At 34.8% G+C, this 13309-nt stretch overlaps 1 protein-coding gene across 1 annotated transcript in view; it reads left to right on the top strand.

Moving 5' to 3' along the window:
* Nucleotides 1–8197, top strand: part of LOC123537099 (uncharacterized) — a 58515-nt gene extending 50318 nt beyond the window's left edge. The window contains exons 38-45 of the mRNA XM_053527887.1: nucleotides 56–167; nucleotides 529–685; nucleotides 1008–4157; nucleotides 4570–4692; nucleotides 5486–5608; nucleotides 5850–5879; nucleotides 6503–6578; nucleotides 7006–8197. Of these exons, the coding sequence (XP_053383862.1) occupies nucleotides 56–167; nucleotides 529–685; nucleotides 1008–4157; nucleotides 4570–4692; nucleotides 5486–5608; nucleotides 5850–5879; nucleotides 6503–6578; nucleotides 7006–7159 (3925 nt within the window). The 3' untranslated portion in view covers nucleotides 7160–8197. The remainder of the gene's footprint in view (nucleotides 1–55; nucleotides 168–528; nucleotides 686–1007; nucleotides 4158–4569; nucleotides 4693–5485; nucleotides 5609–5849; nucleotides 5880–6502; nucleotides 6579–7005) is intronic.
* Nucleotides 8198–13309: the final 5112 nt, after the last annotated feature.

Genomic DNA, 13309 nt, shown 5'->3' with positions numbered 1-13309 from the left:
CATTTTAGTAGAAAGTCAGTGTAAATTTGATCTCGTTTACATTTTTTAATTCCAGAGTATTTCCAAAGGGAGATTTTTGGATAGGAGCCGATGTTGTGAAAAATGATACAAAACTGTTGGTGAAAGGGAGTGCAGATATATTTATCGGCTTGCCAAACATAGAAATAGTAATTACAAATAGTTGACTTATTCCTCTTAATGTGGCTGCAGTAGTTAATCATTAAGGATTTAGTTTACCATTCAAGGACAAATGTTTGAAATGTATTATCAAAACTTTAAAGGAGACTTGTGTCAGCTTTTCGAAACTCTCATAAGCAGTTTTATTTGTTAGTACATGTAAATGTAAAGATATAAAGTAATTCAGGGGGAAGTCTAAACAAACTTCCTTCATACAGTCACTCGTGTTGGCTATAAAAAACTGCAATCTGCTACGTCAGACATATAGTAAATATCTGATGTTAAATAGACGAAGTTCTTTCATATAATGTAAGCCTTATTTTGATATTGTATTATCTCTTTTCCATTTAGATGCTAACATCCATATTTCTAGATGAGTGGAGTGGATACGTGCGCCTCACATTGTCAGCATCACCTACACTAAAATTCAAACTTTTTGGGAACCAATATGCAGTAACGTTCAAAAATCTTGTTACATCTGAAATGAATCTCTACCTTTCCGTTGGCGGTAAGTAAACAAGACTTATCTTAGATATATCTCACGGATGATAGTTTGAAATATACCTTCTATCCAGCTGGCATCTTGGAGGCCTTTTGTTCTACCCATGTGTCTGACATATTTGTAATAATGTCTAGAGTGTACCGGTGTTCTTTCTCCGCTATTAGAACTGGAAAGCAGAATGAAGTAATCTATATTCCATCGTTAGACATCACAAACTACCAGTGTAACAAGACTGATAGAAAAAGATAACAAGCCCTGATTTGATTCTTACTTTCTAATCGACGATTAATGAAAAAAGGTATGTCTAATGAAATAATATATATTTCAGGTCCTCGTCGTGTTTGGTGTGGGGAGAAGGCCAATCCACCAGGGTTCTTCTTTTCTCTCCGGCTGGAAATCAATCCATTTAAGGGTGTTCCGATTTTGGCAGACTGGGGTATCTCAAATACTCACAAAGCATACGGATTTGTTACCTACGAGCCTCCTCAAGCAGTCCTTGATATCAACATTAAAGAAGATATACTGAACTTCAAAGATATATTAGATCGACTGAAAGTTCGTTTTAGAATAGAACTTAAAAAGCTAGGCATCATTTTTAGGAATACGACACTAATCTTGGCTGATGATATTGAAATCAACATTGAAACAATGAAAAGTCTTGTATCCGATCTTTTGGATGATATTCTATCAGGTAACTGGAAAGAAAAGAAACGAATTTTAGAGCAACTATGGCAGGAATTCCAAAAAATTGAACACAAAGCTAAATTATTCTTTGATGACACAGAATTTATAGCTCAGAACGCGTTTAAGAACCTTACAAATATCATTAAGAATGAAATTGACGTTGTCAAAAGTAATCTGAAGAATGCTATGGAAAAAGTTACCAACACTTTGGTAAGAAGTTCGTCTGAGTCTGGATACACTGGCTTCGGTTTGAAGTACACCACCAATTTGAAATTTCTTGGTTTAAAATTAGGAGAGTTTGACTTAGAGATTGTTGATTCTGTCGATCATCTTTTTAAATGCAGCCGATTTGAGAAAATCAGGAAACATTTTGAAGGCGAGAAAGCTTTGAGATTTATAGGAAGGGCATCCCGCTTAGTAGTATTGAATATATTTATTAAATTCCAGGCCGGAGGAGGCATCGGTGGGGCACTTTCTTCTGATAAAGACAAATTTGCTCTTCAGCTTCAAGTGTACGCGCAATTTCTTGGAATGAAGGCGACGTCAGACCTTTTTATAACTAATAACGGTTTATACATTTACACGGAAGGGAACATATGGGACATTTTCTTGGCACAATTAGATGTTTCGGCAGAGATGAAGTCAGAATGGCATCACATTGTTTATAAAGTAAAAGGACGTTTTGTTGCAAAGAGCAGGAAAAGGAGACAAATACAAACAAGAAGCGACTCATTCGAAGACAGTTATTTAGACGCACTTAAGAAAGTAGTAAATACCATTGCCGATATGGCTAAGAAACGATTAAGCCAGGCTCAGGAAGGACTCACAGCAGCCCAGCGAGGACTTTCAAAGGCACAGAATTGGCTTGAAGAAAAGAAAGCTGTTGTTAGAAGAGCTAATGAAAAGTTTGACAGTGCTGTTGCTGCACTAGGAAGAGCAAAAGATAAGTTAGATGCCGCTAAGAAGCCGTTTGAAGATGCGTTGAGAAAACTCAATGCAGCTCAAAGAAAAGTAGATAATCTTTGTCGAATCCGATCATGCAGGAAATTTTGCATTCCAGGAATTAAATGTAGGATATGTCGTAAAAAAGTTGGATGGGTTAAAATTCCATACCCTTGCTGCAGAAAAACGAGTTGTATGATTAAAATTCCAGATCCTATATGCCTTGCTGCCAATCTGGCTTGCAGAATTGTACGAGGAGCAGCATACTTAGCTCTGGAAGCAGCAAAAATATTTGTAAGAGTTCCAATGCTTGCTTTTGATGTTGCTAAAGGTGCGGTTTCTGTAACCCAGTTTGTCGTTGATAAATCGCGTGTAGTTTTGGATGTTGCAGTGGGTTTGCTCGACATGGCCCAGATAGGTTTAGAGTATGCAAAAGGTGTCCTTGAAGCAGCTAAAGTTGTATTAGAGGGAGTTAAAATCGCTATCGGAGTTGCTGCGAAAGTTCTTGAATTTGTTATAGATATCGGATTAAAGAATTTACTTGACGTGAGAAATTGTGGTTTCAATGTTGAATTGTCAACTCACGATTTACCGGTATTCGACATATTTTGCGACGTTAACGCTTTTAGATTAGGATGGAAAACTATAACTATTAGAATCAACTTCAAAAATATCGTGCAGAGTTTATGGAACGCGGCACGAGCTACAATCGATATGCTGAGTAAATTAATTGGCGGAATTGGAAGAAAACGTAGAGAACTGGAATTCAAAGCATCTGCAAAAATGCACGCTTATCTGCGGAATATAAGGGAGGCTGAAATAGAAAACGGTACATATCAATTTTCCAATGACAGTTACGACAGTATAGATATTGTAGATGAAATTCTTGGATTTGAAAACAACACTGACAACGATTACGACAGCCGGAAAATCATTTTCAAGGAAAAATGCAAAACAACCTCTTATTTAATGAAATTTATGCAAGAGGCGTTTGGATCAATGAATGAAATTGTGAATGAATCAAAACATTACATGGATGAAATGTCCTCTTTGAATGATCAGCTTCAGCAATTCACTATTGACGGTCTCGCTGAAAATATGACACTGGATAATGCAGGGATTAGTAGAGACTATGCAGAACGTGATTATAACATGACTGAAGATGACTTGAATAGGGCATTGAACGAATCAAAGGCAGCTCTTATGAATGACCCACTTCTTCGTGAGATTAATTCTTCAACTACACTTGCAATGGAAAACTTAAACGCAGAAAAGGAGTCTATAGAATCGATAAATTTTCTTGAGATTTGGTTGGATGCCATGTCAAATACTTCAAGTGAATACTTCAATGCTACCGAATGCAGCGGTTTCAAAGACTGTGTTCTGTATGCGATATCGGAATTATATGCTGCATACGAAGCGGAAGATTTTCCGAATATAGATAACGTTAGACAATCCATTCTTAACCTTGAATCTATTTTGATTGAATTATTCCAGAATCAATCGTCCTTGATAGAAGAGTCAGCCGTTGCCATGGACAACATCATGTCAAATGTGACTTACTTAGAGGAAGTCAATCCGTTCTGCTCGGAGGCACCTGTATTTCAGACGGAGTTGAAAAACCAAACCGTACTAAATGGAACGGATGTGGTATTTACTTGTAACGTGTCAGGTAGTCCGTATCCAAAGATCCAGTGGTTCATGAATAACGAAATTTTACCAAATGAAACGTCAGTAGAGCTGATCATTGCGAATGTGACTGTGAATGACAGCGGAGAATATAACTGCCTAGCTGGAAACGTGGTGGCGAACATAACATCAAGAATGGCTTACCTGAAAGTTGTAACCTACGGTGAGTTTTCTACATACATGTATAGTGTGAAATAATTAATATCTATGTTGAGTTTGCCGTTGTGTCAATGCACGAAATGGAATCAAAGGAACTGTCAATTTATTTTACCTTTGCACTTTGAACTGATTGAATTAATGTACAAAGGAATCGTGAGAAATGTGTTCTTCGCCTATATTTCTGTTCCTGTTCTGAACAAGATATCTTGAGATTGTCGATTTATTTACTAGCTCGACGTTTTTTTTTAAATAGAACACTCGTAATGAGTTACAGCTATGGCATTGTAAGGTTAGGTATGTAAAAACTTAAGATACGGTTTTGATAAAATCTTAATTTTGCTGAATCTGAGACACTGTAAAATGTTTATCCTTATTAATATTATTCTATTAATACCCAAGTATGATGCGCATTTCAGATGACGACGAATGTGAGACGAATCAAGGTGGATGTGAACAAATGTGTGAAAATTTTATTGGTTCCTATGTATGTCGATGTTTCGATGGTTACAAGCTCAATGGTGATGCGAAAACATGCTCCGGTGAGTAAAAGAGTACCAGTATTATTGCAAAACCTAGCAATGTATGTGTCGTGTCACAGCATTAAATACTAGATAGTTCCGCTGAAGCCGATGGTAGGGGTGGTAAACTGAATTGAATCGATCGAGTCGGATTTCTTTTGTTTTGTTGCATTCCATGCTTTCAAGTGATTTTCAGATAGATTTGATTAATGTTCTCTTTACAGTTGTGCTGTTTACAATGAATGGCAATATGTTATCGTCCTTAAAATGCATGTTGTTATCGTCCTTAAAATGCATGAATGTTTAATGTGACTTGATCCTAAATATCTTTACATTGTTGATTCTTTAGATGTTAAGATGTGTTTTAAATAAAATTTGTAATCTTCAAAAACAAAAGAAACGAAAGCCAAAAAGATGCAAGTGCAAAGATTCCACATGACCGTTTTATATTTAATAAATAATTTATAGTAAAAGAGTATTTTAACACTATTTATGCACGATGGGCGGTTATACGTCGGGCGTAATAATTTTACGAGGGCGCAGCCCGAGTGAAATTATTTATACGACGTGAGTGTATAAATAGTGTTAAAACACGGTTTTGCTATTAATTGTTTAGATTCTAATATGCCCTTAATCTAAAACAGTAGATAAAATATAGCAGCGCTCTTTCTCGGTCGCAACAAAAACATGACGTCACCGCAGGTTAACGTGACATCATTCTAGCGTAAGTGTGTTTTAACAGAGACAGGCATATTAGAATTTCTATTTTATTATTAACACACTATATTCGTATTCAATTTATTGTAATTAACAGATGTAGATGAGTGTCTAATTGGAGTAGCAAACTGCGAACAAACATGTCTGAACAGTCTTGGTTCTTATTCTTGTGAATGCAAAGACGGTTTTGTGCTGGACGGTGATGGACATTCCTGTCAAAGTAGGTATACAGAATCATGCGAAATAGGGTGATTTGTTGAAAACTAAATTAATCATATTTCAAAATACCATACCACCTTACTCGGAAACTTTTTAAAATATTTCCATTGAAGTAGTCTTATTCATGGCTAAATTATTTAATGCAATTGTAAATTTAATATTACAATACTTTTTTTTATCTTGTACACATTCTGTTCACAATTTCATGATGCTACATCACATGTGCTTTGTGTATATTTTAGATGATGCAGGTTTGGATGACCGAACGATAGGTAATACATATAAGTTTTTCTGTGATTCGTTGACCGCTGTCTGTTTTACATTTAGTTTGTCTGACATAATTCGTAATGCACATTGTTTTATATAAATTCAGTTGTAAAAAAAAAAGAAAACTTCAGACTTTCTTTCGTTTTTAGACAATATTTCAGTTATGTAACGACGGGCAGTTAACCTAACCAGTGTTCTTGAAGTCTGTATAAACCTATTCTCCGCAAGTAACTGCCATCTTCTCCACATGAATAAGATGTGGAGGGCGAATGATTTCAGACACAATGTTCTTCATCAAATCGTCACAGGGGACATATGGCCCGCCCTAGGATCGAACTCACGACCCCGCCATCCGTAGATCGGCGCTCTCCTTATTGAGCTAAGCGGGTGGGTTATCTCAAAATTGAGTGAGTGACGATAACTGCTTCCGGAATACATTATTGTCTGAAACCTTGAATGTTTATATAAAATAAATAAATCGGTGTTATTAATGAAAGAAAAAGAAGTTACAATGAGCATCATAGAAATGTACATAGACATAGTTACACTTTCGATGCATTTTCCCTTAAATGTAAGTTAGACAGATTCGGAAATGTTTATTAAAATCATTTTAAACATGTGTTTACAGCGTTGATGGTTTCAATATGTGTGCTGGGTGTTGCGGTTATTGCTGCAGTAGCTGCCTTTACGTACTTTAAGCTCAGGTAAGTACACATCTTAACAACTGTATGAAATGACTATCAGTTACAAACAAAATGTTATATTAGATATGTCTGTGGACCCTGGTTGTGTTTTAATTACAATGTTTCTAGAATGTTGTATTCCTGGTTAGAATGCCGTTTGAATTCTGTTCTGAAATATAGGATTGTTTTCGCGTCATTTTTACCGAATGATATATTAGCCACCAGTGTAATGAGAATTTTTATGTAGTACAGTTTTTAGATATTATCTTGTTTAAAAGTCACGCTTGTCTTGCAAGTTGCGTTATTTTCAACCATAAGCACGAATTCAGTCTCCTGTACAGATTAGAAAGAACACAATCCACTTTACCAAAGTGCAACTCAAAAGCAAAGTTACAAATTGGTCAAAATTGAATTTCTAAATATATCATTTTATCCTAAAACCTTTCAGGACTCCAAAAATATTACCTGAGAACGGAAAAGAAGTCGAACTTACTCCTGTCAAGCCATTTACATATGGGCCAATTGCTGAAGTAGAATATGGACCATCAAAGCCTGTTTTCAAGACATTAGAGTCACAAAATATCGGAAACGCCAAAGAATGAAAATCTTAAAGATTAGAAGACGTCCCAGGGCCACGACAGATTTATGTTTTCACAAGGATAAACTTTTAAATGATGTATAAGCTTTTAAAAGCAGATGTTTGCGATTGAATCCAGACTATTAAAGACAAGGAAAATCAAACCTCACTAGAATGAAAACAGCTGTTTTTTGTTCTCAAGAGGTTTCTTCTTCTGAAGAGATTTATTTACTAAGAATTTTGTCTAATGTGATGGAAAACTTTGCCTTTGAATGCAAATATTGTTATTAAGATGTGTTGCTTACTTATATTAATCTGTATATTTATTTTAAAACAAAATACAGCTGGGATGGTTTTAATCAATGTGCAACTGTTAATCATCATTTCTTTATTTGTTTTTAACGGAATGTTAAGATTGTTCGATAATTTGATTTATCATTAGGCTTTATAGATAGCAAGCCGCTGTCTTGTTATCTATGTTTTATTGTTTCTATATTTATTCCTTTGATTCCGGCATGTTAAATGACTCGTCGAAGTCAGTAATGTGTTTAAATATCAGAGCATTATTAACCTGTTTGATCGTACTTTTTAGATCTGAACTCTACGCACACGTTTATCAGTTAAAAACATAAGATATTTATGGTTAACAAATGGAAAATATATTTGTTGGTAATGAGCTACCTTTGAGTTGACATTCTGTATACATGTACTTTAATTATCTTTTTATCTAGTTGCTAGCTGTTTACTTTCATTTTTGTTTTGATTTTGTCCACACACATTTGCATCTATTTCCCATGTATTACGTTTTGGTATTGCATATAATATCAACACAGGCCGGTTTAAATTGAAAGTATACGAATTCACCCAATATGGTTTCTCAACAGGGTTTCAGTATGTCTTATGTCAAGTAAGCTAATAACACATGTCATATTGTTCCATATTCAATCTGAACCTCAGTTTCTTCTATGCTATAGTTTTGATTTGATTTACTAGTCTCCTTCACATTACTTATGGACTTCAGTGTATGTGGTATATATTTTGTTATTAAATAATATATAATATATTCTATTGGTACATATATTTTCTTATACTCTACATAGTAGTATTCTGCAATAGGTGTCTCGCAAACATGTTCTGTTTGCTATCACATGACTGTTTACTTGTGTTTCACATTTGACACATATTGGTATAATGACCGATTGCCAAATTTTCTATTGATATGCAACAAAACACAAGACACGTGGTCGGTAAATGGCGTTTCCCATGGCGGCCATTTTTTAACAGAAAGAGCCACTTAAGGAAAAATTTTGTGAGATCATTTTGAAATCAAACCAGCAATTTCAAACAAGACTATTTTCAAAGTTTGTAGAGAAAATATTCAATTCCATAGTTTATTCACGTCTCATCATATGTATGTCACAATAAAACATAATAAAATCTTAGTAAAATACATATGCCATTCTTAACAGTATTACAAGAGACGGGTAGGCATAGCTTACTTTAATTAATATAGCTGTTCTTTATATTATACAGGTCATTTTATTTCTAAAACATTTTAAAAAATAAAATAAAATAAAATAAAAAAGATGTTGTGAACTGATCAATTTCTTGACAATTGGAAAAAGGTATTTATAAACCGGGATCCGAGAGTCGTTACCTTGGCTTTGCTTTTATAAGACTGTTAACACACACACATATCAACAAGGAGAAAAAAAGTCAAAACTATTGCTTCTAAGGTATCAAGATGTGACGTTAACAACATTTTGACCAAGAAATTCAAATTCAAAATAAATAGTCGTGCTCTTAAGGAAATTTAATTGACAAGTTGGGAATATTAAATGAGGAACATTGCACCAAAAAAAAGCCCCGCCCCCCCCACTCAAAAAACCCCCTAAATCATTGACTTAATAAATAAGTTAATAAACTTTGAATAAAGAGAAAACTATCACCGCTTTGTGGCTGAAATATTTTTTTAAAATAACATATTTTTTTTGTAGAGGTCAAGGAAAACATTTGTAAATACCAGAATATATATAAAGTTTTTACTACGAACATGTAGATAAAAGTGAACATACGTCCCCCCATTACTGCTTATAAACTATCAAAATCAAAATAATTATTTACTCTTGCCTATGTTAAAATAAGCTTATATTTTACCTTTTTACCCTTTTCATTTTTTCAGTGTAAATTAAATTTTGAAGCTATATGTTTGGGAGGTGTAAACATATGTCCCCAACACACTATCAGAGGTTGGTTGGACGGGTCAACTGCTCATACGCCTAATGTTGACTGAGCCTGATCATGGATGGTAGTGGAAATGCATGCTACCGTCCACGCCCACTAGCCCGGGTTGAGCAGATAACAACATTTGTACATGTTACAAGAAACCCCCCAAAAAAAGAGACAAGTTACAGACATCCATAACTGTGCAGAATTCAATTCCATGTAAAGCGGCGTTTGGTCCACAGTTAAAATATTGAGCTTGCCCTAAATTGGTAAAACTAAACAAACTAGAATTAAGAGAGCAGGTCTGAGGTCATGTAGCTTGCATATCATAGAAACTGCCAAAAGACAAAGTTAAAAAACCAGGCAACATACCAACATTTGGTAATTTTATTTCACAAGTCTACATAATGATACATATTGTAAATCCTTTTCGACACTGTTTTTAATGTGTGACGCATCAATGTCCAATATAGTTACAGTCTCTCAAAAGCATCTGTAGTGTTTCTAATATTTTCTATCCATCACTTTCGTCCACAGAACTGCGCTAAAAAGAAATAAGAATATAAAACTGACACAAAACAGTATGATATTTGTCCCTCTGAGGATGTCTGTCCATGTATATTCATTGCCGTCAGCGATATCTGTTTGATTTTCAGGAATACTGACACTGGTATGATTGGCTGAATTCTTTTTCACGTGACTGTTTATAGTTTTTTGTACTTGTTTCTTTGCATGTTTCATAGGGTTGTTTGATTTATGTTGTTCAGTGTTTTGGTTTAATTGCCCGATTTTGACTGGTTTTGGTAACAAAAACAATAAACTATGAATTCGAAGGTTGCATGGCCTTGTACCCCTCGTGTGATATATTTTTGATTCCACCATCACATATAGAACCGTGAATACACTCAATATCAACAATACACAGATGTAGCTGACAAAATACGGAATTTGCAAGGAATTGTGAGGAAGGGAATCACGTGTTATTGCTATGAAGAAGCCATATGCAAGGAATATTGTTATGGACAAACCTCCTTTTTCGCCTGATTCTACCGGAACAATAAAAGTAAATGTACTAAGCAATGAAAGGGTAAACAGTGGAATGACAATTGTGTATACAGTAAATGAGGCTCTCCTCTCTATTTGAAATGTTATAGAAACAATATTTGTGCCGTAGCTCGTTTTAATTGAAGAGGACACTTGCAGGAGACGCCATTCGGAGTTTTCCGTGAAAAAGTCTAATGTCACTTCCTCTGGTGACATCAGCTGAACATTTGAAGCAGTCTGGTCCGTGGCGTAGAAATGTAAGTCACATCTCTGAATATCGTATGGATAAAACTGCACATCAACATCGCATATGAAGCTGAAATTAAATGAAAAAAAATACTTCTAATTTATAAAATTGACGCAGTTATATTTATCATTTTTAAATGATTATGCACATTCTGAATTGAACAATAGACAATCAGTTTAGTTTTAATTAAATGACATTTATGATTAAACACAAAAGACCTACCCAAATATGCCATTTGGTACCCATTGTACTTCTCCGGTATCAGCTATCTTAACAATATCCATATTCTTGTCACCAATTACACCATTGCCATTGTACGCCTGTAATATCAGAATATGAACTCTTTATGCGTTCATAGATAACATTTCATATTGTTTTCGTTAGTATATGATTAACCAAATCAGAAGATATTATATATTTGTTTTCATTACACCACGCATAAATGCTCAATGCAAATTCCCATAGCTTTAACTTGAATAGTACAGGACTAACGGTCTAATTTGAATGGTTTCCATGCAGTCTTATCATTAAATCAAATTACGATAATAAGCTGAACGGTCAGTTTCACAGTATATTGTCCAACAGGAAAGCAATAAAGCTGAAATGCCTATTTTACAGACTATGATAGTTTTTTTTAAAACTTTCTAAGTATATAAAACACCATAATCAAATTGTATGTATTACCTGATGTATTAGCCCATCAGTACATATATTATAACTGTACGTTTAGCAAATCTTCAAATTTTTGTCAATATCTTTTCTTTCTGTGCTTACCTGACTTTTACTCGGATTTGGATTATATATTGGTTATAAGATGTCAAAATTTTATTTATTTTAATTCCTCGACCCATTTCTTAAAAAAGTCGCAAAACACGAATTGATAAATCATTTGCTTTTAAAAAGTGATTGCTCCAATTTTTAGCTCATCTGGGAACAAAGTGCTTATGATGAGCTTACCGGATCTTTACGTCTTTCGATCTTTGTCCGTCTGTTACAACCTCCTCCTCAACAACCAATCCAACATCAGGCAAACTTCACAGGTATTAGTTTGGTACTCACCTTTCAGATTCCTTCAAATCTAGGTCATCCTTTTAAAATTCTGGTTGCCATTGCAAACAAAAGGAAAAACTTTGGTTTAAACACTATTTATTTTTTCAAATGAATTACATGCAATTCATACAATATACACACTACAAAGATATAGCTATACAATATAACATAACAAATTTCAAAAGGTGTTAATGATTGCTCACAGAATTGAGGAGAAAGCTTGGAGCTTATACTTATGCCTCGCTTCTGAAGGTCGTATAATGCTGCACTTACGGTGTTCAAACATTTCAGTTATATGGGTTTAAACCTACGTGAAACAAAATATAAATATGTAAAGTGAAGGTTGATAATAAGAAATAAATGAAAACTTGGAATGAATAGCTTAGCAAGCATGATCAGCATACGTACAATGATAATAGTTGCAATGATATCAGGTATCGCATATGTAATGTTAAGTTAAATAGAAAAGAGTGGAAGATGAAAGATGTAGAGAAAGAGAAAGGAGGGTCAAGTTCCAGGTAGAAGCAAGTGTGGGTTCAGTGTTTGAAACGTTGGGTTTGGGTGATGTAGTCATGTACATGTTGAAATATAATCGTGTTTGTGTTGTTGTCAAGAGTGTCATTTCCAAAAAGTAGAATATTTTTAGTGATTGGTGTTATGTTTGCTAGTTTGTTTAAAAGGGCAGTTCTTTGATTTGTATATAGAGGACAGGACAGAAGAAAGTGGTTTGTATCCTCGATGACTCCACAATCACATAAAGAGCTATCAATGATGTTTTTAGAGAAAAGGTGTTGTTTAAGAGAGCTACAGTGCATGCGTAATCTTGCATGTTGTATTGAGGCTTCTCTATTTCCAGAATAGTAAAAGTTTGGAACATTTGGATTGTGTTTATTAATAGCATGTTTGAAGGCTGATATTGATAGTGAGTTTTTTTATATTGTCAGATAGGGAATTCCAAGAGGTAATTGTAGATGGTAAGAAGGAGTTTGCGAAGAGTTGACTGTTACAGGAGATGTTTCTTATGTCTTCAGAGTTACGTAAACCATACGGGGTGATGTGTCCTACAGTAGTTGGAATCATGTCTGTGAGATATGAGGGCGTAAGTGAATTTACCATTTTGTAGAAAAGAATAAGCTTATGTTTTCTTCTACGATCCTTTAGAGGTTCGAGTCCAGTTTCTCGATAGAGATTTGCGAAGGAAACAAGTTGAGTAGCACCAGATATGATTCGAGCAGCTTCCAGTTGTATGCGTTCAAGGTCGTCTTGTTCGCCTTGAGGGATATTATCCCATACAATGTCAGCGTACTCAAGAACAGGTCGGATGAAAGAAATGTATAAAGTTTCAAGGGATTTTCTATCTAGAGTGAATTTAAGGGATCTGAGTATGTGTATACGTTGCCAGGCTTTGTTTTTGATTTCGTGAGTGTGGTTTGTCCAGGTACCGTTGTCTGAGAAAGTAACACCCAGGTGTTTGTGAACAGTAACGTTTGCTATGTGTGTATTGTTGAAAATGATTGGTGGATGTACTGGTTTGTTTCTTTTGCGTGTGATTATTAATGACTCAGTTTTGGAAGGATTGAAAGACACAAGCCATTTGGTAGCCCAAGA

The sequence above is a fragment of the Mercenaria mercenaria genome, chromosome 17 (assembly GCF_021730395.1).
Source record: "Mercenaria mercenaria strain notata chromosome 17, MADL_Memer_1, whole genome shotgun sequence".
Taxonomy (NCBI): Eukaryota; Metazoa; Mollusca; class Bivalvia; order Venerida; family Veneridae; genus Mercenaria; species Mercenaria mercenaria.
The sequence above is the reverse complement of the archived record's forward strand: the minus strand, read 5'-3'. Positions and strand labels throughout refer to the sequence as shown.